Raw genomic sequence first — 25,614 nt, 5'->3', positions numbered from 1 at the left:
CAGCCTTAGGACACACACATTTTTAATAAACTTGCCTTTTGTAGCTTTAGTCAAGTTATTCATTAAAAGCTGAACAGATGGGGCCAAAAGGCAAGCGTTGCAGCAGGATCCGCTAGGAGCTCTTGTGCCTTTAATTAGCACCATCCAAGTGGCGACAGCCCTCCAGCTGTACTCAGGTCCTGATCAGACTTCTCCATCTTGCCCAGACATATTTCACTAAAGACCCTGTTAAATTTTGTTAGGGCTCAGATAGCCTGCCTACTGTATTCTTTTAATCTGCCTAATCTTAATAATACAAAATCCAAAATCAATGTGTCTGAAGTGGTTTGTTCTCGGCATCCAAGAACTGCTGCTTCCTTATGCCTCTGAAGCCGTGGCCGGAGTTAAAGGCAAGCCCGATGCATGGGGCTCGTGAGCTCGGCAGGAGGCGGGTCTGGGCCTGCCTCCCAGACTTCCTGCTGCTCACAGGTGCCCAATAAAGGCTGACTCAGCAGTCTCTCTGGCCACGCCCACAGTGTGGAAGAGACTTAATCCAGAGATGTTTTTAGAGTTGTTGCTGTTTTCATTATAATATCTTAATTGGCCCTGCGTTTTTGTTTCGTCTCATATACTTTCATCTTTCAAAAATGATCTCTTTAGTTCCTTTGGTTCTAATATTAATTGTGCAATAACCAGAGTATGACAAGATACACAAAACCCCTACCTCCAGAAGACACCCAACTGGGCAATGAGGATTCTTGCCTTGTTTCTGAACTTTTAAAATCAAGATATCATCAACATATAACGCGTTAACTTTCATGTGTATGATATGACTCCATATTTGTGCATGAGGATTCACATTTGGAGGAATTTTGGTGGCAGCCAAGGCCCTCCCCCGCCCCCAGCCATCCGTCCCTGTGAGATTCACTCTTCCTAGATCTCTAATATTCAGAAGTTAAATGATTGGGGTGGAATTTTATTTTTCTCGTTTTCCAAGTCAACAGATGTTATGTTGGGCGTTGAGTTGGGTTCCCAGGACCTGCATGCACGTCTGAGCCTCTTGCCTGGGAAGGCGACAGTCACCTCTCCACCCCTCGGTGAGCGAAGACATTCGCATTCTTGAAATTACTTCAAACAGCTTCATCCTTCCATCCCCAGAGCCCCCATGAAAGCGGCAGGCTTCTCAGCACACTTTCACAGAGCGCAGCGCGGGTGTGGCAGGGTTAACATTAACAGTCTGAGTTTCTCACCCCTCCGGCCAGCCACCCAGGCCAAAGCTCTCGCGGTGGGGTTGTGGTTGGCTTTTCATGTGACGGGATGTGTCATGTTGTGTTGGTTGTTAAGAGTTATTATTCTAGCCGCTTACTAAATAAGCAAATAACGTTCCTCCAAAATGACGGAAATCAGTTGGATTTATTTCTTTCTAAAGTTTGTACATTTACATATATCATATACATATTTTAAATCCTTCGCTACTTTGCATGATTTCTATTACATAAAAACCATTTAAATGCAATAAATTCTGTTGTTGTAAAACAACAAATTATCTCCAACTTATAAAAACACAGGAACAGTTATATTCATGAACATTTACACAGGAGAGAAATGTACTCTATACATCACAGCTTCTATACACATCAGGTGACTCACTGGTCTGCATGGTTTAGCTTTACCTCAACAACAGTGAAATAGGGCAATATTTATATACAACTATTTTAATAAAAAATAAAGCGATTGTAAAATGTAAACTTAATTTTCAAAATATTCTTCCAACACTTTAACAACATCCACAGAAATGACTGTTCCCCTCAAAAGGTGACCACCACCAACGCCGCGCTTCTCGGGGAGACGGCGCGTCTCGAGGCTGGTGGGCGACCAGGAACAGGTTTCCTAAAGGGGTCGGTACCACGAGCTCGCCCGAGTCTGCCAGGGTGACAGTCTGGCCGCTGAAATGGAGTAGGCTGCGATTTGGTCACCACTTTTCACAATGTGCAGGGACCTATGGCATCAGGACCGCAACGAAGCTGAAGGGACTGGGGAGGAAACCCTGAAGGCAAAGGCAGGATCTGAGCCCCAGTAAACATAACCCAATTCATAGGCTGGCAAAGTTCAAGGCTCGTTTTAAGTGGTAAAGGCTGCACACCACCGCCCTTCCGCCTGCCCTGCAGGAAGCAGGGCTGCGGTGCCAGCTCTCCGCTTTTGTCAATTCCGCTCTGGAAACAGCCTCCGAGAACCCCGGGCGAAGAGAACGCGGGAGGACCGTGCTGGGGCCTTTGCCCGGCAGCTCTCACAGGGTCCCAGCGGGACCTGCCACAGAGGGCTGCCTCCCTTGACCCCTCCACGGAAATGAAAGCTTATCCGCTTCCAGAAACCCGGGTGCAAAGGCAAAGATATCATCCATCCCCTGGTTACAGGCCAAAGTGCCACCTTGCTTCTCGCCAAGACAAAGGACACGGTCTTGGCTTCGGTCATGTGTCACCGCGGGGACTCGGGCACCCTTGGCGGGGTCGGCTGGGAGGACAGCTGGGTCCCTGCAGCCTGGGAAGGTGCCCGTGGACCAGCCCTGGGCTCCCAGGAGCCCCTCTTTGCGGAGAGTCACCTGCCAGCCTCCACGGGGTCCGAGCAGGAGCCAGGCCCCAGTGGGACCTGAACCGAGCTTGTGCCAGGGGCTCCCGGAGGGCAATTCCAGAATTCTCCCTGGTAACCAGCATTTTCGAGGAATTGACACTAAAGTGCTTTTTCTTTTATAACACTGTTGGTGAAAGCTGAGCCTCTAGCCTGCAAAGAGAAAGCTGTCACAGCCAGGCTCCTCCCGCATCCAGCCCCTCTGCCCAGCTCAGGGGCCGCAGAGGGCTGTGTTCCTCCCCGTGAGCCCCTCACAAAGGAACCAGCTACCGAGCAGCTGCCCCGCCACCCAGGACGCTGGGGAGCAGAGGGCCCCCACCTGCCAGCCAGCCCCTCCCCGCACAGCGTCTCTCCAAGTCCTGCCAGCCCTGGGGGGCCTGCAGGCTGCGGCCACTTCGGTCCATACCCGAAGCACCGCTCCGGGACTCTCATCTCAAGTTTACATGACTCGGGACACTCACTGTGTACACATGTGCACGCGTGTGTACACATGCCGGAGGCCCCCGTGTACCAGAGCCCTCGGGGCAGAGGACAGGCCACAGCGGGTCTCCCCCCGGCAGAGGCCCGCGGCTCACACCTTCCCCTTTCACTCTTGTTCCTACAACTTAGAAAAGTATCCTAAGGGCATTACAGTCAATGTGCATACTTACTCTCCACGCAGGAGATATTATTATCCAGGCCAAAGGGTTACTTGACTTTACATTAAAAGTCCCAACAGTTCAAATGACTAAGACCCCCCCATTAAAATTTTAAAGTTTGCTACTCCTTTTTGTATATGGTTTCTGAATCAAAGGGATGCTTCTGCAAATCACTGTGGTTCTCAGGAGTAAACACACTCTAGTGGAACAGACCCCGCAGGGACGCAGGGCCAGTGCCCCGCACGTCAAGGACAGATGAGGAAATAGGGTACAACTGCAAAAATAGTTTGAGACTACAGAGTTAACTAAGAAAAGGACTCAAGTGTAACCACCACCACTGAAGTCTGGGGCCAGGGCAGACCTTTCAGCCCACAGCCCCCACGCTCTGACTCGGACCCGCGGGACGACAGGCAAGCGTGTGTAGACAAACGCACTGCACTCAACCACTCACTCACACACACTCAGTTTTGCTTTAAATTACACCAACATGCTGGTTAATGAAGTTTTACTCTCTAGTGATCTATTTATATACCGTTAAGATAAGCAGTAAGCTCAGACAACTAAGGCCAGCGGCTCTTCTTTGGGGAGAGGCGGGAAAAGAGACCTAAGTATAAAAATATTAAAGTTTTAACCTGGTCCACAGTCTGTCCTGACATTCTTTTACCTGTGACTTGACACTTAGCTGGTGCAGCCGTAGACCCGGAGGGCAGTCCTGGGTCTCAGGAAGCCTGGCTTACTGCAGGAGTTGGTGATGTTCTTCAAGGTGAAGAGGGTGGGGATGCAGGGGCGGGAGGGTGGTGTGAGCTGCTGTAAAATAGTCACAGGTACGTAAAGGACACGCCGGGCACTTAGCTGATTCTTCTGAAAGCTCTATTTTTCTGGACTAATTACAACAATAAAGAACGTGTGCTCTAAAGCATCACATTTTGTAATAAGCCCCAAATTGTCAGTTTGACTTTAAGTGCTCTTAATACTGAAGTTGCTAAGACTGCACAGGTTGCCTGCGGTTTTTTTGTTTTTTTTTTTTCTTTCTTTCTGTATATTTCAAATTATAATGAGCTACCCCCCACCCCAGTATTGTACACAGTACACTGAAATAGTTTAACAAAGTTAGTTCAGAGTCCTTTTTGCTCTGGTGAGTCAAAGCTCAAAGATGAAATTTTCTAGCATAAAATCTTATTATTAAAAAAAATTAATCAAAATATCATTTGAATTTAAGTTTAATAAAACAGTACCACTATATAGACTCTCAAAAAACTGCATTAGATATTCAATCCTATGAGGTTTTTACTTGCTTTTCATATCACACTGGTTAAGGACAAAAATAAATTTGATGTACATACACTGTATACTGATGTACAATCTACACATTGATACATATAGGTACATACAACTATAAATACCCACAATTACGACACGGGCAGGTGACAGGACGCATACTTGTTTGATGTCTGACATACTATTAAGATAAACATTCTCCAAGAGCCAGCAACGCTACAGATGTGCACGTAAATCTCAGAGGATGAGCCAAAGAGACCCAAGAAACCTCCCGTATATACAACTACTTGATCTGTGGTATTGCCGGCCATCGCAGTCAAGCCCACAGACCGCCCTGAAGCGCCACGTCTTTCCTGCCTCTCTCCCTCTGAGGACGCCCTCCCTGCAGGCACTGGCTGCTTGCAGTCCCAGGCGGAGGCGGCCCCCTGGGGCTGTGGGTGCTCTGGGCCCCGGAGGAAAATGGCAACGGCTCTGGACCTCAGTCCTCTGAGAGTGAGACATGGGGGAGAGCAGAGACGGGGCAGAGGCCCCTCATGGCGCCTCCCCCATGAGGCCGTGGGGTTATTCCACAGTGTGAGCCGCTCATCTCTGAGGTCCTCCAGGGGTGACTGCCCGGGGCCGGCTGCTGGCCCGGGAGACAGCCAGCCAGAGAGCTTTGGGACCGGGAAGGCGCGGAGGCCCGGCTCCTCACAACGCGGCCTTATCTGTCAGAGGAACTCAGACGCTCCGCGGAGAACCCTCGCCATTAGCCAGCCTAGATGCTAAGCCAGTTCTCGCTGACACTCTGGTTCCCGCCTAACGGTGCTGAGGCAACGACTGCAAAGACTCTGTTGGGTGGAAAGCGAGCGGACCAGGGGCTGACCGCTGGTGCGGCGAGGAAGCTGGCCCCCAGACCGCCCAGCCCCGGCCGGGTCCCCGAGAAGCGCCACTGTGGAGCGCCGGACCCTCAGGACTGAGAAACGCCCTGTAAACTCAGGCTTAGAAAAGCTTAACTGGTGACCACAAGGAAAATCACCAAAAGAATCCAATTCCAGGGACCTAGTAACTAAACCCAAGGACGGGTTCTAAGTAAGACCATGGAGAAGCTTCTCGAAGGTCAACTTTTCCCCAGCTGCCTCTGGTTAGGGGTGAAGGCAGAGAGGAGGTGCAGTGCGCGGCCAAAGCCAGGCCACCGGACGTGAGCGTGGCTCCCTCCTCTCTGTGGCCGGAGCGGGCAGGCCAGGGCCAGCAGGAGGCGCCTTCCCTGCTGGGCAGGTCCCCCCGCTCCAGGCTTGGGGGTCCGGCTTCGGCCACAGGGTGAAACACACCCTCCGGAGGCCGACCCTCAGTCGGCCTTGGGGAGCCGGCTGGATTCTCTCTCCCAGAATCAACTCCTTCACCTCCCTTCAGACTAGGAAACACGCCTCGTGTTCGGAGCGAGGGTCGCAGCTGGAGAAGTACAGACGGCCCTTCATGGTCGCCAGTCCTCTTTAGCTGAGAGCAACAGAAAAGGTCCGCAGGGCTGCAGTCCCCCAGACGCCTCTCCACATGCTGGTTTCACTGAGGTTAATCAGACGCACAGAGGTGTTGCTTGGTCTAATCAGGCATTACTAAGAGTCAGCAGATGACAGTTTAAAAAAAAAAGCATACTTCAAATGATGTCTGTGGCTGGCAGTAAAATAAGGACTCTGCACCCTAATAACTAAGTCTTGATTGCTAAAGAGAATTCCTGGCCCTTCCCTGGAAATGTCCACACACGAGGTGGGGGTCCAGCCCGAGACAGCCGCTTCTAAAATAGGCAATTCTGCCACATGACTGTCACCAAGGTATTCTGGTGACTCTCCAGGTTTTCTAGACTAAAAGCTGATGTGAGGTGTATTTCTGTAAAGAGGACCTATTAGATGGAAGGTGACCTCAAGGCTCTGGTGCTAAGGGATGGGTGAGGGGATGGGTGAAGGCTGGGGGCAGGACCTTCAGGAGGAAGCCGGGCCCCCTGTACCGTGATCGGGGAAGCCGGGAAGGGGAAGGATTTCCGCGTCCCCTAACTAGACACCCCAGGGAAGCAGGGGTCACAGAGGAGTCACGGCTGGCTAGGGGCGAGCCTCGCAGCGTCCAGTCACTGGAGAGGCCCTGCCTCCCACAGGACAAGCTCCTGGCCTGCGAGGGGCGCTGCGCCAGCAGTCCAGAGGCCTCGGGGCGGGCGGGGGGTGGCTCTCAGCTCTTGACCTAGCGACGGCAGTCTGGGATCCTGGCCCACAACGTGACCTCTGCGGCTGTTTCCCGGGACAAACTGTGGGAACACGGCACATACAGCAGCTTGCGGAGCGCCCCTCTCAGCGTCTCTCCATCAGCACGTCCAGGAGCTCTGGAGACGGCATCAGCGAGTTATGCAGTGAGTTGCCGATGCTGACCAGGATTTCAGAGCCGTGATGCTGCCTAGACGCCGCAGCAAGTACCATTCCATGTCTGGGACAGACTCTAGGGGACACACACGGAGACACGCGACACACACAGACACACAGACTGGGAGCACACACATTCAAGCCAGCCAAGGATGCTTCTTTCTCTTTAGTGACTGAAGAGATGACGTGGCCTCGGTACCCCGCCCCTTCTGCTTAGGATAAAGATCCAGGCAGAAAACACACACACTGAGGATTCCGATTCTAGGTAGAAAGACTATTTCCTTGTAGAAACCGTGGGTTCAGTCAGAAGCACTACAAAGACAGAACCAGGTACACGGGACATGTTGGTAACTGCCCTGTGTGTTTCTGGGTTTCTTGAAACAAATTCAGTTACTGCCTTTACCTAAACAAGACAAGAGGGTTAGAGGGAGCTCTTCAAAGACGTGGCAAAAATGCCACAAAGCAAGCAGCTATAACCTCAGAGAGGGGCTTCTCTCCTGGGCACCAGCAAACACGGGCGTTTCTGCGGCCGACGGAAGTGCTAATAAATAGTCCTGTGTAAACGCTGGTGCCTCGGGACAAGATACCACCTGAAACTGCAGGGTTCAAAAGCGGGCTTTCTCTGATTCCCTGGAACTGAGCTATCCGCGCAGAGTCCCTGAATCTTTGGTCATAGTACCTTAACCAGTAAACTGAGTGCAACCAGGGCAAATGTCTGTGGGAGAGAAGAATATTCAGTGATTCTATCAGTTCCAAAGTTGTGGAGCTTCTAGGTTTAAGGATCACCAAGTTTTCAAGTTTCAAAATCAGAAACTTCTAACTCAGAGTGGGCTCACTTTTCATCCCTCTCTCCTCCTCAGTAACATACTGTTCTGCTTATCGCCCTGATCTTCAAAGGGACTGTCCCTCGAACAAGCTTATGACTGTTCTGAGCGGAGGCGAAGAAATGCTTTAGAATCAAGGATTTACTCTGGGGACAGTTCAGGGCAGGGGGCAAAGCGGTGGTCACAGAGGCGGAGGCAAGACCAGACCAGGGGACGCTGCGTTCGCCACCGGGAGACAGTCCTCGGCTCTGCAACCGAAATTCCTTCAGATTTTATTCCTTTCAGACTTAACTACGGAGAATCAACATCCTATTGCCAAGGAACTCTAGGGAAAAACTGCGTCTCCCTTTCTTATTTTGCTTTCAGGAGAGAAGGGCTCCATTTTGATATTATTTTGTTGGGAAGACCCCAAATTCTTATAACCAGTCATGCTCATGTATGTAAAAGATTCTAATTCCTGGCTGGCAGGCTGTCCATCGCAGACGGCTCTGGATCCCTCGTCTGGACCCTGCGGGGGTGAGGTAACAATTTCCTGCTGTGGTGGCCCCCAGAGTCCGTTGTCGCCGCTGAGACTCTGTGTTTGGAAAACACAGTGGACCTGCGGCCGTCTTGCCTCAGCCTCTGAGACCCCACTTCCCTCCTCCTTGCTGGGCTGAGACGGAATCCACACTTCCAGCGAGCTAGCGCGCTTCCTGCATTCCCCATCCTGAGGTCCTCGCCCCCCGCACCCCACCCCGTAGGGCCAGACTCAACACCAAGTGCTCAGAGGCCCCGGGGGTCACAGGGCGACGGTGCCTCCCTCGACGGTAACTCTTAAGCGGACTTCTGAGCGTGATTCTGCCTCGGTGACTGGGCAAGGTTTCACAAGAAAAGGCTCTTACCAGCTCTGGCTAGAATTTTCTAAACTACAAAGGTTTGTCCAGTTAAGTGTTTCACAATGGATTCAATGTTTTTTTTTTTTTTTTTAAAAAAAAGTGTAACAGCTGATTTGAGAATACACAAAACAAGTGAGCAGAGTGCAAAGGAGAGAAACCGGAGGAGAAGTAACACAATCCATCTGAAATCGTGCTCCCCCTGCCCCCCCACAAAAGGTGCATTAGTCATCAGGTAGCAAAAGTCATCAAAGCAAAGAAATCAAGAGCAAAGAGATGACCTGTACAGAAACTAACAAAAGTATACAATGGGAAAGGTCACTAATGCACCATTTTAGTCACAGACATTATTATTTTTTTTTAATATATTCACGGATTTACCAGAAAGATCTTGAAAACCTCTTGTTTTGCTTCACGACCAGCACTTCCTGGCCACAGATGGATCCTAAGTGACTTTCTGCTTAATGCTCGGCGTTCCAGGCCGGTGGTCTTTCCTCTCCGACACGTTGCGCTTGACCTTGGCGGTGACCGGAGACGTGTCTGGGTTCAGCGAGGGGCTGGAGTGCGACTTCTTCAGGCCCGCGGGGCCCCCCCCGCCGCCGCTCAGGAGTTCCAGGCCCCCCTCTTTCAGGAGGCGGACGTACATCTCGTAGCGGGTTTTCTGCGGGGAGTCAGAGAAGAGAGAGGGGTCAGGACACTGTCACAGTGCAAGGCACCAGCCAGCCCGCGGCCCAGGGAAGGCCTGGCTCTCGGGAGACTGACCGAGGAGCTCACGGATTCACGGAGAGAACGCGGGCTCTCCTCTGTTCGCGTTTTTGCGGGAATGGTGTGCAGAGGGAGAAAGCGTGCTTCCCGAATGCTCAGCACCAGACAATGCGGGCTCTGGTTTTGGGGACCAGCAGGTGCTCAGGCCTTCAGCCACTGGGGCCACCTCGCAGGCCGTGGCCGAGGCCCCCCCTGAACCTGGGGAGGGGGGTGCACCGTTCCCCACTCCCAGCTTGAGGAAGCAGTTGGTGATGGACTTACACTCCTGGCCCGACAGGACCACCCACACTTCCTGGAAGCGGCCCTGGTTTCCTGTGACTGCATTTCTAGGATTACCAGCTTCTAAGAGTTGCCTTCTTGTGAAACCTCAAATTATTTCCTAATGCTTTTCTTCATTCTGCACATTTTTTTTTTCATCAATTGTTTGTTGAGTGTCTACTATGTTTTAAATGACTCCTTGATTTTCCTGTCTCCCAGTATCTTTTTCTAAGAATAACTGAGAAGAACACTGTAGAGATTTTTTTTCTCTAACCCTGCTTCTTTTTTTTTTTTTAAGTTTGTATCCAAATTACTATACAGAGCTATTTTATTTTTATATATACGCTGCAAATTGTAGAAGGGTCTTGGATTCTCAGTTTGATAGACTGTAGTCCAAATAAGTCTCCCATCACAGTGATTCAACACAGGAAGGATTTGTAGAGGCCTAAAGTATTTCCTTTCTAAACAAAAGAACACACCAGTTATAAATCGTCTCAACAAAGGCAGGCAAAGTCTGTTACAACAAGAAATCTTTCAGAGGTTTGTCAGGTAAGATTGAGATTTGGTATATATATCTCAGTTTTAAGTTAATGATTATGAAGCTGAAGCTACTGGAAGCTACTTTTACAAACTGTTTTGCTCAAAAGTAGGGAAAAGCCACTAGCCCTTAAGCTTGCTCTGGGTTTGGTCAGAGTCCATGTTGGGGTGCCAAGCTTTGGTTGGTGAAGATGACATTTATAATGTGCCCACACGTTAACTGCAGATTATTAATACAAGAATCATATGCAACTGGTACATTATTATCCCTGTTTTATAGTAAAGGAAAGAGAGGCAGCGATAAGTCCAGGAGATAAAGAAGTGAAGCCAGGATCTGGACTCAGGACCCTGACTTTAAAACCCACACTCTGAAGCTGTATCTCCTCCCTGGATATGAAACTACGTGCGTGAGTGTGTACTTTAGGATGACTGCTCGGACACACACGAAGGTCTGGCCAGTCAAAAGCCACTTTCAAACCCCTCCTCTCTTACGTCCCGCCCACTACAAAGGTTGATAAAACCAAACACTTACTCTCCCGGACTCTCTTGCAGCTAAGATGGTCTGTGTGACGCTTTGGCCACGGAGATGTAAGGAGAACGTTCCTGGGGAAGCAACTTGCTTTCTGATAAAGAGGGGCTTTGAGGAGAATCACTGGTGTCAGCCCTTCCCTCGTATTCCTAAAGCTGCAACCCATGACACGGGCAGCAGGCATGATGCAGAGGGGCGGCATCCAAGGCCTGAGGGGAGGCAAAGACAGCGCGAGCCCAGGCTCTTGAGCACAAAGTGGCTGGGCCTAGCTCTCACTGTCCCCGCTACCTCTGACTGTCTTGTTAAGCATGAATCATACATTCCACGATTCATCAGGTAATGGTTTCTTCCCCCCATTTTTTTCTTCCAGTCTCTCAGAGATATAATTGACACATAGCACTGTGTAAGTTCCAGGTGAACATCGTAGTGATATGATGTCTATACATCATGCAAGAGTGATCACAGGAAGTTTGGTGAACATCCATTGTCTCACACAGACACAAAACTAAAGGAGGAGAAGAAAAAAAGATTTTCCTTGAGATGAGCACTCTTAGGATTTACCCTCCTAACAGCTTCAATATACAACATAGAGCAGTGCTATTTTATTTATCATGTGCTTCATTCTATCCTAGCACTTCCTTACTTTGTCACTGGGAGTCTGTACCTTTTGACTGCCTTCATCCCATTTCCCCTCCCCCAACTGATCTCCAGAAAGCTGATCTCTTTTGTTATGAGTTTGTTTATTCATTTGTTTGTTTTCTATGTAGAAATTACCTATAACACGGTTAGCTCCTGTTATACAAACGCAGTGATTCAACATCTCTGTGCATTTCAAAATGATCACCGTGATAAGTCTAGCTACCATCTGTTACTGTGTAAAGATATGACATAATTATTGATGCATTTATTTTGCGGGAAGTCTGTGTCTCTCGATCCCCTCTCCGATTTCTCTCCTTACCCCAGCCCTCTCTCCTCTGTTCTCTGTATCTAAGGCTCTGTTTCTGTGGGTCTGTCCATTCATTGGTTTTGTTTTTTTTTTAGATTCCACTTGTAAGTGAAATCATGTAGTACTTGTCTTTCTGACTTATTTCTCTAAGCATATCATCCTCTTGGTCCATTCATATTGTCAGAAATGGCAGGATTTCACTCTTTTTTATCACTGAGTGGTCTTCCACTGTACATAGACCACATCTGCCTTGTCCATTCATCTGGTGGTGGACTGATGTTGTTTCCATTATCTTGGCAGTTGTAAATAATCCTGCTATGAACAGTGGAGTGTGCTATCTTTTTGAGTTAGTGTTTTCACTTTCTTTGGATATACACCCAGAAGTGGGAGTTGGATCACGTGGTAGTTTCTATTTTAAGTTTTTTGAGGACTGCCCTACGTTTTCCACAGTGGCTGCATTCATTGTTTTTAATGGAAGTATAGTTGATTTACAATCTTGTGTGTATTTAAGGTCAATAGCAAAGTGATTCCGTTTCATATAAATATTTTATATAAACCTTTATATGAGTGAAGGTCGCTCAGTCGTGTCTGACTCTTTGTGACCCCATAGACTATACAGTCCATGGAATTCTCCAGGCCAGAATACTGGAGTGGGCAGCCTTTTCCTTCTCCAGGGGATCTTCCCAACCCAGGGATGGAACCCTGGTCTCCCACATTGCAGGTGGATTCTTTACCAGCTGAGCCACTAGGGAAGTCCAAGAATACTGGAGAGGGTAGCTTATGCCTTCTCCAGTGGATCTTCCCAACCCAGGAATCAAACTGGATCTCCTGCATTGCAGGCAGATTTTTTACCAACTGAGCTATGATTATATAAGTTTTACCAAAATATCTATATATATTTATCTAAATATCTATACTTACCTAAATATATTTATATAAACATCTTTTTCTTTATAGGTAATTGCAAGATACTGAATACAGTTCCCTGTGCTATGCAATAGGTCCTTACTGTTTGTCCATTTTATATCCAGTAGTGTGTGCCTGTTAGACCCAAACTCCTACTTTATGCCTCCCCGCTGGCTGCACCAGTGTATAATCCCACTAACAGCGTAGGAGGGTTCCCTTTGCTCCACATCCTTGCCAACACGTGTTATCTATGTTCTTTTTGATGATGGCCATTCTGACAGGTATGAGGTGTGTCTCACTGTGGTTTCGATTTGCCTTTGCCTGATGATTAGTGATGCTGAGCACCTTTTCAAGTGCATCAGGTACTGCTAATTGCTGATGAAAGCATCACTAATTGATATGTATTCCAATTTTAGTAAAGAAGTAACAAAGGAACAAAATACTACTCTTTCCTCAGAAAGCTACATAAGGGTTTAATAAGGGCATTTGCTAATAAAAATACATCATCAGTACTACACAGTAGTCTATCATCAGTGAAACCTGAATCTATTCATTCCAGGAATTTAGAGAGTTAATCTGTCTCCATGAACTGCTTTGGTGGCAAGATTAAAATGCAAGAAAGAACTACTCCCGATATGAACAAGGTTTAATAAAATGACCTAAAGACAGTTTAAAAATAGATTCAGAAAATCAATGGAAGGCATACTATTTCACAAAGCTAGGGCAATTATACAATCAAAGGGGTATGAAGGACAATTTTCTGAGATGACTTGAAAGGGGACAAAAGGAGAAAAGGTGACTAGGCTATTTTCTACTAGTTTTTAAAGACACTGACACTATTGGGGAAATTCACCTAAAAATACATGAAGAAAAGCCATTTCATCCACTCATTTTACAGCTCCAGCTGCAAAACTCTTGTCCCCAGTAAACTGGACTTCCCTGGTGCCTCAGATGGTAAAGAACCTGCCTGCAAGGCAAGAGATCCAGGTTTGATCCCTGGGTCAGGAAGATCCTCTAGGAAGGGAATGGCTACCCACTCCAGTATTCTTGCCTGGAGAAACCCATGGACAGAGGAGCCTGACGGGCTACAGTCCATGGGGTCGCAAAGAGTCAGGCACGACTGAGCTATTGATATTTTCCTTTCCTTCCAGTAAATTACATAAGCGGGTCAATCAGCAAACAAAAGGCGGAGCACAGAGGGGGGGCACTGCAGCATCACCAGATGAGAAGGGGAGAGAAAGCAGAGGGGAGCGTGAGAGGGGCCGGGAGCAGGACTGCGCGACGCCGGGAGGAATGAGAAGAAACACCGTGGGTTTGTTTAGGCACCTCCAGCGGCCGTGCGCCGTGTCTGAGGTAAGCGGGCTCACGGGAGAGAGGCTGCTAAACGCAGTAGCACGGCTTTGCTTTCTACCAGTATCTGCGGCCAAGTCAAATGCTCTTCAAAATATTTTAGGAAAACTTACCTTTAATCTCAGGACTCTCCAGGACTACTCAAAGGACTGTAACCCACATTCTCCCGGGATTACAGACTCACCGAATTTGAGAACCTCTATTCAGAGGCTTTGGGGCCACAGAGAGATTGCCTCTGAGCCAAGACGGGGAGCTGAAGGCAGGCCAGGCACGGAGGGGCAGGGCCGCCCTTGAAGCCCTGCTCCACGCCTGCTCCCGGCTTCTCCCTCTGGGCGGGAAACGCAGATGTCTTCCCGACAATGCAGCCACGTGGCATCTCTGGGAGGGTTGATGTCCTTTCTTCCTTTCAGAGAAGATGTGACTCCTTTTCCTGAGACCAATCCTGACATTTTTTCAGGTTGGAGCTGGTGTGTAGGGAAAAGCAGCAGGAAGTGTGTTTGTCAACCACTCTTCAACCTGCTGCGCCGGCTCAGAGATTGAAAACTCGAGGGGTCACTTTCCAGGGGTCAGTCTCGGCCAGAGAAGCTGCTAGAGGATGGCACAGCCTCCTCCTTCAGCCAACAGGGCTGCGCTTCTCCCTGAGGGCCTGGAGTTCTAGCCTAGCCCTAGGACAGGAATCGTGGTCTAACCCGGACAGTTAGACCCAACTCTAACTAACCCAACTCTCACCCACCTGACGGTCAGCCTTGCAGCCCCGTGCCGAGACCCGGCCAACGACACACAAGGGGAGTGGGCGAGGGTGCTTCTGCGGAGGCAGCTTTTGGGGCTCTGATAAAGGTCGGAGACGACACGTTCAGAGCTACAGCAGGCACTTTGAAACCACGAAACGATAAGCATGAAAACAAAAAGTCAGTGTGCTAAGGAAAGCAAATCAGGAGTTTAGAAAGGTCAAACATTTTGGTGGCAACTCTCAAGCAGCCAGTGACCATCCACTTCCGGTTTTCTTAAGTGAGATAAAAAGAATGTTTAGACTGTTTAAATAATCAGTCAAGTTTTCTATTATTTACTGACAAATAAAATGGTCAACACTCAGCTTGGACTCACTCATAGAAACAGTATCCCATTTGACTGACAAGGGCTTAATTTCCAAAACAGACAAATAGTTCATACAACTCAATAATAATAATAAAAAAACAACCCAACCAAACAATAGGCAGAAGACCTAAACAGACATTTCACCAAAGATGACATATGGATGGCCAACAAGCATATGAAAAGATGACCAAAACTGCTAATTATTAGAGAAATGCAAATCAAAACTACGATGACGCATCACCTCACACTGGTAAACATGGCCACCATTAAAAGTCTACAAATAATAAACGCTGGAGAGCGTGTGGAGACAAAGGAGCACTCCTACACTGCTGGTGGGAAGGTAAGCTGGCACAGCCACAGTGGAGAAGAGTATGGAGCTTCCTTAAAAAATTAAAAACTGAGTCACTATATGGTCCAGTGATCCTACTCCTGGGCATATATCCAGGCAAAACTTGAACTGAAACAGATGCATGCACCCCAGTGCATCACTATTTACAACAGCTAAGGCAAGGAAGCAACTTAAGTGTGCCTCAATAGATGAACGGATAAAAAAGATATGGGGACACACACTGCAGTATTACTCAGCCGAACAAAAGAATGAAATAATGCTATTACATGATATCAGATATATATGGTATCTAAAGTATGATACAAATGAACTTAGTTATAAATCAGAAACAGACTCACAGAAATAGAAACCAAATTTATAGTTACCAAATTGGGAGGCTATATTAGGATGCTGGGATTATCAGATACTATATATATAATAGATAAACAACAAGGACCTATTGCATAGCACAGGGAACTATATTCAATACCCTATGATAAACCATAATGGAAAAGAATATGAAAAAGAAAGTATACATATTTATAACTGAATCACTTTGCTATATACCAGAAATGGATACATTGCACATCAACTGTACTTCAATATAAAACAATATCCCAGATGAGCTGTGTATACACTTCCTGTCATAATTTTATTTAGGAAAAGATACACTTAATTAATAGGCTTTGGTATAATGTAGTTTTGTTGGGTTTCCTCTGAATGTTCAACAAATTATTGATGGATGTTAGTCCACTCTAAGCCATACTGTGGTCACATAATAAGTACTAAGCCATTGACTATTTTATTATTTCAGTGAATAGTTTTATACCAGTGGCTTACTCTCCATGGTGCTGAAGCAGGGGTCTCTAGGTCTTCCGCTATAGCGTGGAGGATATCGATACTGTAAGAGTTAACTGACCAGCACTTATTCTAGAGCAGTTTCTGGGTCTGGGTAATGGTTAGTTAGTACCCCAGTGATGACCAGGGGAGCGGCGTAGAGATGGGTCTACAGCCCGAGGAAGGAAGCTTGACAATAAAAACTCTGCTCCTTGATTCCGCTTTCTCCAGTGGCTCTCCTGTCCCCCTGTCTTCAGGATAAATTCAGAATCGCACCATTTCTCTGCTTCCACCACTTCCAGTCTGGACCAAGCACCACCATCTCGTGCCTGGGGTGCTGCGACAGCCGTCTCTCTGCCCCTGCCCCTCTCTGCCCCCCCCCCCCCACCAACCCCCGGCAAACTCTTCTCGAAAGCCAGTCATGGGCTAAACTGTAGGCTAGAATGTGTCCTCTCTGCTCAAAATTCTCCAATGGCTTCTCATCCTTAAAAATGCTTCCGACCCCCAAACTCTCACACTGGCCTAGAAGACCTCCACCAGTGCCGACCCCCCGCCCCTCCATCCGTCTGGGGTCTTGTGCCCTCCTCCCCAGGAACACAGTGCACAGATCACCCGCCTCCTGACTGTCCTTGAACACAGCAGACACACTCCTGCTCCAGGCCTCTGGTACCTTCTTCTGCCCGAGAAGCACGGGCCCCAGGAGCCCACAGGGCATAGTCCCTGGCCTCCTCACCCCCTTCCACTTTACTCAAACGTCTCCTTTACATGGGGGCCTTCCCTGGCCACCCAGACCGAAAACGGCCCCATCTGCTCTGATCACCAGTCACTGAATTATTCTTCTCCTTGGCCTTCTCATCATGAGCCTCAGAGTTTGCTTATGAAACGACCTTGTCTCTCTCTCCCCTGCCAATCCTAGAAGGCAGTCACACGGGGGCAAGGACTTGGCTTTTGTCTGTTAATGCATCCGCAGCACAGAGAACAAACACATGGGACACATGGAGTACACGCCTGGTGACTGGACACGTGGAAAGAAGGAACAAAGGGGAAAAGAACACTTCTCACATCCAACGAAAACATCCTCAACTCTCAGTGTGGCAAACTCCAGAAAAACAAAACCATGGATACAGACGCCAGATGAGCCCTGTGTCGGCTGCCTCTGGGGTCACTCTCTCAGCTCCAGGGTTCCCCACTCCCATATTTTCTGTCAACATGCTCTGGTCTGGCCCTGAGTGAGACCACTCAGCAAAGATCCGTCTGTGCCCTCATCCACGCGTGTCAGCCACCGCTGTCAGGGCGTCCCCCACGCAAAACTGCAGGGTGGGCTGAGGCTGCTCCTTAAGGCTGGGGCTCGCTCTCTACAGACAAAGAAAAGCCGCTTACACCACACCGCTGGTGGCTCAGCGGTCAAGAATCCGCCTGCAACACAGGAGACGTGGATTCAGTCCCGAGTCCAGGAAGATCGCAGCTGCTGAGGGACAGCGCAGCCCGTGTGCCTGCCCCAATTACTGAGCCCGTGCTCCAGAGCCCGGGGGCCACGACCACGGAGCTCACGGGCCGGAGAGCCTGGGCTCCGCGGTGAGAGGCCGCCGTGATGGGAAGCCCGCGCTCTGCACCAGGGAGCAGCCCCCGCTCGCGGCACCCGGAGAAAACCCTGTGGGCAATTAAGACCCGGCACAGCCAAGCTTTTTTAAAGAAGCGTTGTCCTTGGCCAAAAAGAAAAAACAAACAGAAACTGGACCAGTGTCTGCAGAGCGTGGTGGTGGTTCTTCATCTGGTGGTTACCAGTTCTCATTCTGATAGCCTCTCCATTTACCTTCTAACAAAAGCACCCATTAAAAAGACAAGCGTTTGTCAGTGGTCATTTGTGTGTGAATTCCTTTGCCCGAGGACCCCTGCCTGTGACTTACAGGATCACTTTCACCCTCGGGTAAACCCTTCAACTCTCACCCAAGACTCGGAGCTCTGTGGGTCAGAGCAGCAGTCTCACCAATATTATCATGGGAACGAATCTGCTTCTCAGTTGTGTCCAACTCTTTGTGACCCCACGGACTGTACAGTCCATGGAATTCTCCAGGCCAGAATACTGCAGTGGGTAGCCTTTCCGCCTTCTCCAGGGGACCTTCCCAACCCAGGGATCGAACCCAGGTCTCCCGCATTGCAGGTGGATTCTTTACCTGCTGAACCACCAGAGAAGCTGGCGAAGAATACTGGAGTGGGTAGCCTAGCCCTTCTCCAGGGGATCTTCCTGGTCTAGGAATTGAACCAGGGTCTCCTGCGTTGCAGGCGGATTCTTTAACAGCTTGGCTACAGGGAAGCCCTGGGTTCGATCCCTGGGTTGGGAAGATCCCCTGGAGAAGGGAAAGGCTACCCACTCCAGTATTCTGGCCTGGAGAATTCCATGGACTGTATAGTCCATGGGGTCACAAAGAGTCAGACACGACTAAGCGACTTTCACTTTCAATCGGCTGCTGATCATAAACAAATAAAACGAATAAAGTAATAACACTCCGGAGGCATTACACCTTTGCTCTGACGAAAGTGTTCATAACCAGATGGTAAAAAGGGAAGAAGAGACAACAAAAAATTCATTAACTAAAAATGAATGTTTAATTAATACAGTTTCACATCTCAGAGTATCCACTGTGCAAGAGTGGACACAGCTCCAGATGAACCCGGAGACGGGCTGCAGAGAGCAGGTCTGTGGGAAGCGAGCAGGCAGTGACAGGAGCTGTCTCGGGGTCAGGATGGCACGGATCCACTTCCCCAAACCCTTGCTAGGGCTCATTACATGGCTCTTCTGGGGCATGTCGTTCATGGAAGTACAGAGGGAGTCTGGGAATGCCAGGTGTCTCGGGGACAACTGCTGCCTTTGGTCACCTTCTTAAAGGTTTTGCTGTGGTCTCTGTGGATTCCTTCTCAGATCAGTTCTTAAAAATCTAGGAGCTATGTGCTTCAGCTTCCTTGCTCAGGCGTCTCCAACAGTCTGAGCGGATTTCTAGCAGGATAGCTATGTGAGCTGGTCCCACTATCAGAAAACTTGAGATGTGACTTGACCAAATCCAAGTTCAGTGGCTACTCTCTTCAGAGAAGCACCTGAACACTTTCTGAGGCCTTGTCCATTCAGCAAGCTCTTGCCCTTAATTTCCTTCTTAAGATTTGCTCTTTCCTTGAAGCTTTCCCTGATCACCAAGAGCCAAAGACAATTCAAATGCTAAACAGCTTCTTTCTTTCTTAAAATCAAGTTCTTTCTTCACTCGGAAACCTCCTTACTACATTTTGTGCAATGTGAATTTATTAAGTTGGTCTTCAATCACCTGTAAGAATACTGCTCAAACAGGTAGGAAACATATCCTTTTCACTAGCAGCAATGCCTACTAGAGGGGAATGAAAAATACAGTGTCTAAGGCCACACAAGTTATGGCTTAGGTTAAATGTTAAGTGTCAAATATATATATATATATGTGTGTGTGTGTGTGTGTGTGTGTGTGTATGTGTGTAACATTATTATTTGAAAAGAAGTTTAACCACATCTACATACAAACGTACATGCATCTGATTGAGCAGTTTCTTTTCTTCTGAACTGTGCATATCATTTTTCATTTCATTTAATATAACACTATCTCCTTTTGACCTCTGGTATGTGAATACAATAGTAACAGGCTAAATGGAAACTGTGATGGCAATCCTAACTTAGGCACTGCCATCAGTATTCAGACCTCGCTCCAGCAATCAAACCCTGAATACATTTCCTCCTGACATTTCCCTTTCTCATGAAGGCAGGATGAAAGGCCAGCTTAAGATGAAATGAGAGGAACAGCGATAATGTCATGTACACACAGCAAAACAGTTTCTGCTCCTAGAGCTCCACACTGGAAAACAAAGAAACCAAAGCAATTAAAACAAGCCAAGAGAACAGGGAGCTGCTGAAGGAACTGATTATTCAAATAAAGGCTCTGCATTTTATAGGACAACGCAGAATGGATTTGCAGACTCTCTCCCTAACTTGCTGGCTCACCTTCTACTACCTACTAATTTAAGGAAGCAATACATTCAAAGCAGAGCTTTCTTATAAGTTCTTACCTGAAAGCTCCGTAAATTAGTAGGCAGGTATTAATAGACAGGTATTAGTAGGCTCACCTTCTACTACCTACTAATTTAAGGAAGCAATACATTCAAAGCAGAGCTTTCTCATAAGTTCTTACCCGAAAGTTCCGTAAATTAGTAGGCAGATACTAGTAGACAGGTATTAGTAGGCTCACCTCCTACTACCTACTAATTTAAGGAAGCAATACATTCAAAACAGAGCTTTCTCATAAGTTCTTACCTGAAAGTTATGCTAGGGCTTATATTTTTAAAAGAAAATTTCAACGTTTTCCCCTCTGCCATTCCCCTATCAAGCTTCTGCATGCAGTGGTAACCCACTGCCAAGACACAGCAAATAGACACATTTTTAGGTTGTATAGCTTGTATTCATGGCTTTCTGGGAAAATGTGAGGCTTTGTGAATTCTACTGTTTCATTTCAGTCTGCCTTCTGGCTTGACTGTTCTGTAAATGGACTTTCTGACTTCAATTAAAAACAAAACTAAAATAAAAAGCTTACTTCTAATAATAATATAAGCCAAAGAGGTAAAAAACAAACAAAAAAAACCCCTAATACAGACAAAAAGCACCGGGACTGTAGAGAGCGTTTGGGGAGTGTCCTGGTCTCCATTCTAAGGCACCTGCTCTCTGCCAGGTGACAGGTGAGACCCAGGCCGCTGCCCCCAGAGCTCCTGCAGGCCCTTCAGAGGAGGGGCAACGAGGCCTCAATGGCCACCCTCGTCCTGCCTCCCCCAGCCAAGACCCCTCCCCAGCTGGAAGGCCCAGGCAGGGCACGCAGTCTCCCTGCAGCGCTTCACCTCTGCAGCATCCCCGTCCTGAGAAGACAGGACTCGGGCGGCAAGCTAGCCTGTGAGATGCTGCTGCCTTCTCACTCTTCAAACTTGGTTTCGCAAGCTCTCAAAACCCTCTCTATCAACCCAGTCTGTATCAGTACTCAGATTTTCTTCTCTTCTTAGAAATTAAACCCCAAATTCTCAATTTAAAAGTCCACAGAGCTCACTTAGTAAAGAGAACACAGTTTGCTCTCTTGGAGGAAAATTTAAGAATCTTCCATTTCCCACCCAGCCGTGGTTCAGTCCTACAGACCGGCGTGCACAGGGCTTCTGCCCATGGGGCCCCGCCCGGCGTGGCCCTGTGTGCGGGCTTTTACAACAGCCGAGTGTGAAATTAACTGGAAGAAGAAAATTTACTCTGCATCCATGGGATTAACAAATTTGCTGCTCAGCAAAATGGGAAAAAAAAAAAAATCTGTCCTTTGAAGCACAGAGATGTGAAGTCGAGTTTCTACAAACCTAAGATAGGTAATTTGAGCTGGAGAAACACTACTTATCTGGATTAGAGGCTAAATTTCACTCCCATGGGATAAAAGTGTGTCTCTAAGTTCTTCCCTCGGGACCTCACATCTAACACAAAGTTTCAGTCTGTCATGACAGCATTCCTGCACAGGCTCCGCTCCTCATTCTCGGCTTCTGTCTTGTGTTTCTGCCTGCCCCGGGATTCCCTAACGTCGCCCACGGTTTCCCTCAGAAGCAGGCTTGTGGGACTCATCGCAGTAGCCGGCCTGTCACACCACGACTCCCAAAATGCCAACGCCAGCCAAGGGGACAGGCCGGTCTTTCTAGGAAATTTTTAAAGTAGGATCTGAGGAAGTTCGAAGGTAAACCACCTTCCCCATCGACTTCCCAGGACACGTCATCCCTAAATACATTGATGGCTTTTGAGCTTACAGCCTTTTTGCACCTTCTACAGGCCCGGTTCAAATGTCCTCCTAGCATCTCTCTGGCTCCGTGGCCAATTGGCGAGCCTGTCGTCGTGGTAAAGCATCTTCGTCCCGGGGAGTCGGAGGACGCCAGGAAGAGTGACCAAGCCTCGGCAGGCCCCTGACTCCCTCCAGCCTCCGGTCCACGCGGGGAGTGAGCGGCTGCAGGAAACTTCCCGGGCCTCCCCAAGGGGGGCGTCGTGACTCACGGAGGACACAGAACCGCCCCGGGGAGCGGAAGCTCAGGGAAACCAGGAGTGGTGACCCGGCACACGGCCGTCCAAGGCTGGGCCTGGGGAGGGCGGGCACGTCCCGAGCGAGGCCCGTGCGTCCGTCCTGAGCGTGGGCCGAGCCCCCGGGACCGCCCCGGCGGACAGGTGTTCCCGCAACAAGCCCGTGCAGGGGGAATGGCCCCCAGCCTTCCTGGGAGGGCTGGGCCGGCAGTCCTGGGATAAACAGGCTTTTTTTTGCATCTGAGTTTTCTCTAATATTTTCAGAAAAACATTTCTGAAAACATTAGTTTCCATTATAAGTCTACTGAGTAATTCTGAACTTAGATCCACCGCAAGGACTGAAGAAGCCTGCTCCCTCCGAGAAGCCCCTGAATCAGATCGGGGACCCAAGCAAACGAGTTTTTAAAACTCTTACATCAAAAGCATACAGATTCTTATATGCAACAGTAGGAAGAAGCCTAATGTAGTTAGAGATAAAGCATTCTGGGTAGAAAGAAAAAAGAAAAAAAAAGCAGAGTTCGCACAGGAAATGGCTCATGGCACCAGGACTCAGCAAAAAGTGTCGGACGCAAGGGTCACCTACCAAGGGGTCTAAGGGGACCCGGAAGCCAGCTGCTCACACTGTTCCCGTGAGAACTGCTTTGTGGGGAGATGGACGGCGGTTTCTATTCTCCCAGGTCACTTGGTGAATGCACTCACACCAGATCCCCACCCAGAAATAACGATCGAAACAGCAAGCAAGGCACGGCCAGAGCAGGGCGGACACAGAGTCTGACGTGAGCCCGACAGCCGGGCCTCTCCGATTATGCGAGAAACCTGCACCCCGTGATCCCGGGAGCGCGCCTCCGCTCCGGGCTGGCTCTTAGACCGACCTGTGTGGGAGCCAGAGAACACGCTCCGCGTGGCTCCCTGAGCCCCGAGTGTCCAGAGACACTACAGTCTGAAGGCTTACGGAGAAAAAAAAGTGTCAGATATCGTAAAATTTTATGTTGATTACACATGGAAATGATAATACTTGGGACATACTGTGTTAAATTGAAAAATCTTATTACAATGAATTCTACCTGTTTCTTTTTCTTTTTACATGTGGCTACTAAATACGTAAAATTACATGTGTGGTTTGCATTATATCTCTATCGGACAGAGCTGGTCTAGATCATCTGATATCCCCAAACTGAAATATTCTTGTTTTATGTTTAATAACACTCTTAGAGATATCGTGAGAGTGAGTTAACCTAATACATTAATTGATGTTAGCACATTGTTCAGTTGCTCAGTTGTGTCTGACTCTTTGTGACCCCGTGGACTGCAGCACGCCAGGCTTCCTTGTCCCTCATCTCTGGGAGTTTGCTCACACTCATGTTTACTGAGTTGGTGATGCCATCCAACCATCTTGTCCTCTGTTGCCCCCTTCTCCTCCTGCCCTCATTCTTCCCCAGCGTCAGGGTCAGTATGCTACTCACAGCAAAAATACACAGGTAGAAGGGGCCTCATAGGTCAGCTCACCCAATTCCGTTTCATCTTCATAGCCAGAAACTGAGGTCCAGAGAAGGATGAGACTAAAGTGGCCTAACTTCCAGGCCATCCCTTTCCCTCATTTCACTGTTTTATAACTGTAAGCTTTTGTGCCCTTTTCTTGCAGACAGTACCTTCACCCCAAGCAGTGATGCTCCTCAGAGCAGACATTTCAGGCGTGAGGACAGATTTAAGGACAGTCACTGCAGGGCCCATGACTGACTCTCTGTTCTGCTTCTCAATCATCTGTTTAAAATGTGATTCAAAGCCTCCCTGTTGCTAAGCTTCTCCTCCCTTCAAAAGCATGCGTCATCTTTTACAGATGAAAACCCAGAGCTCTGCAGCCCTCTCGCTCACTGTGCCGAACAAAATGCAATTCCAAACGGCAGCGCAAAACCCCTGATGTGAACTGGACTTGTATGTCTGGGCAGCTGCTGGACTTGGGTCTCTAGCTTCCGACTCTAACACTTAGTCTTCTACAAGAAAAAGAAAATCCCTCAGCTTCCGCAAGAAGTCAATTAACCTGCCACATCTTAGCTTCTCAGATCCACACATAATCACCTTTGTGCTGTTTTCTATAAAGGAGATGCCACTGGATTTAGACTCTGTTCCTGAGACAGACTGGCTGCTAACCTCCTAGGAAGGTGGGAAAATTTCCCTTACTTTCACTCCGGAGGAAGCAAGTGATCATGGCTATCTTTGTATGTTTACAACCAAGTCCACTCACAAATTAGCAGCAAGATCATCTTGTTTCAGTGGCAGATTTGCCCGGTGACAGCTGGCAGTGCCCTGAGATATGTCCTTGCACTCACTGCTCCTATGAGAGGAGAAGTGGTCCATAATGTGAAAATTACTTATGTGATGTTGACAGATAAAAACTGTGCCATCTGAAGAGACAGAGCTAAGATCACAGTCAGAGAATCTGCTCAAAAAGAAATACATCAAACCGCCCACCCACCCACCATGCCAACAAATAACCCCACAGTAAAACTGAGGGCCTACAACCATAAATGCATATTATGTGCACTTCTCTGTACGAGCTGTCTTGAGTCTCCTTAATGGCACTATATGGAATGTGCTCTTGTTCTCAAGTACATCAGTTTCAGAAGGAACCATGTCATTTTACATGCTACCAAAAATTAGATATTCAGAAAAAGATGCAGCATGCCTCAAGAATGTCCTAGATTTTTTTTCGATTTAAAATTTAGAGAGATTTACATGTCTTGTTAGAATGGACATTTGCTGTTGCTAAAATTGCACTTCCAGCCATGTGGTTGGTGTGGGTCCTGCCTGCCTTAATCCATAAGCACTTTCTGCTCCAGGCTGAAATTCAGGAGTGAGCACGTGGCTGAATTCCAGCCCATTCAGCAAGGGGCCTTTGTTCTGCACTTGAGCAGAACAGAGCTGAGCCACCAGGGACATGGACTTCTCTTCCTGCTGGACTGGAACCTGAGAACACACGTACCTGGAAGTGTCCACTTTCTGACCATGAAGAGACAGTTGATTCAAAGCCCATATTCACAGCTCTAAGGCACAAACCACATCCAAGCGTCTGCAGCATCTATACAGGAACGGCCTAGGCAGTGCGCTCAGGAGCCAGGCTGCCACACAAACGTGGACCCTGCCAGGCTGGGTGTACCAGGGGGTGGAAGGAGGGCCCTGCCGATCTCCCCTGATCGCATTCAAATCTCAGCACCAACCAATCCAGCACTGCGAGGGTGAGAGAAAATGCCCCGACCTCAGGTCTGCTGGCCGTGAAGTGCCCTGTGCTGCCTGCCAGGTCTCCGTGGTGCCGCAGTGGACCCGGGAGCTGCTGGGCGCCTGCCCTCAGCACTCCCTCCTCAGCCAGCCTCTGAC

The 25,614-nt window shown here is 48.5% G+C and overlaps 1 protein-coding gene across 12 annotated transcripts in view; it reads right to left on the bottom strand.

Moving 5' to 3' along the window:
- Window positions 1-1,373: 1,373 nt before the first annotated feature.
- PSD3 (pleckstrin and Sec7 domain containing 3) overlaps window positions 1,374-25,614 on the bottom strand; it is a 575,456-nt gene continuing 551,215 nt past the window's right edge. For all 12 annotated transcript variants that reach the window (XM_043893683.1, XM_043893685.1, XM_043893689.1 and 9 more), the window contains one exon: window positions 1,374-9,258. In XM_043893683.1, the coding sequence (XP_043749618.1) occupies window positions 9,043-9,258 (216 nt within the window). In that variant the 3' untranslated portion in view covers window positions 1,374-9,042. The remainder of the gene's footprint in view (window positions 9,259-25,614) is intronic.

This window comes from Cervus elaphus, chromosome 32, assembly GCF_910594005.1.
Source record: "Cervus elaphus chromosome 32, mCerEla1.1, whole genome shotgun sequence".
In the NCBI taxonomy this organism is placed as follows: domain Eukaryota; kingdom Metazoa; phylum Chordata; class Mammalia; order Artiodactyla; family Cervidae; genus Cervus; species Cervus elaphus.
Note: the sequence above shows the minus strand (reverse complement) of the source record. Positions and strands in the feature narration are given on the sequence as shown.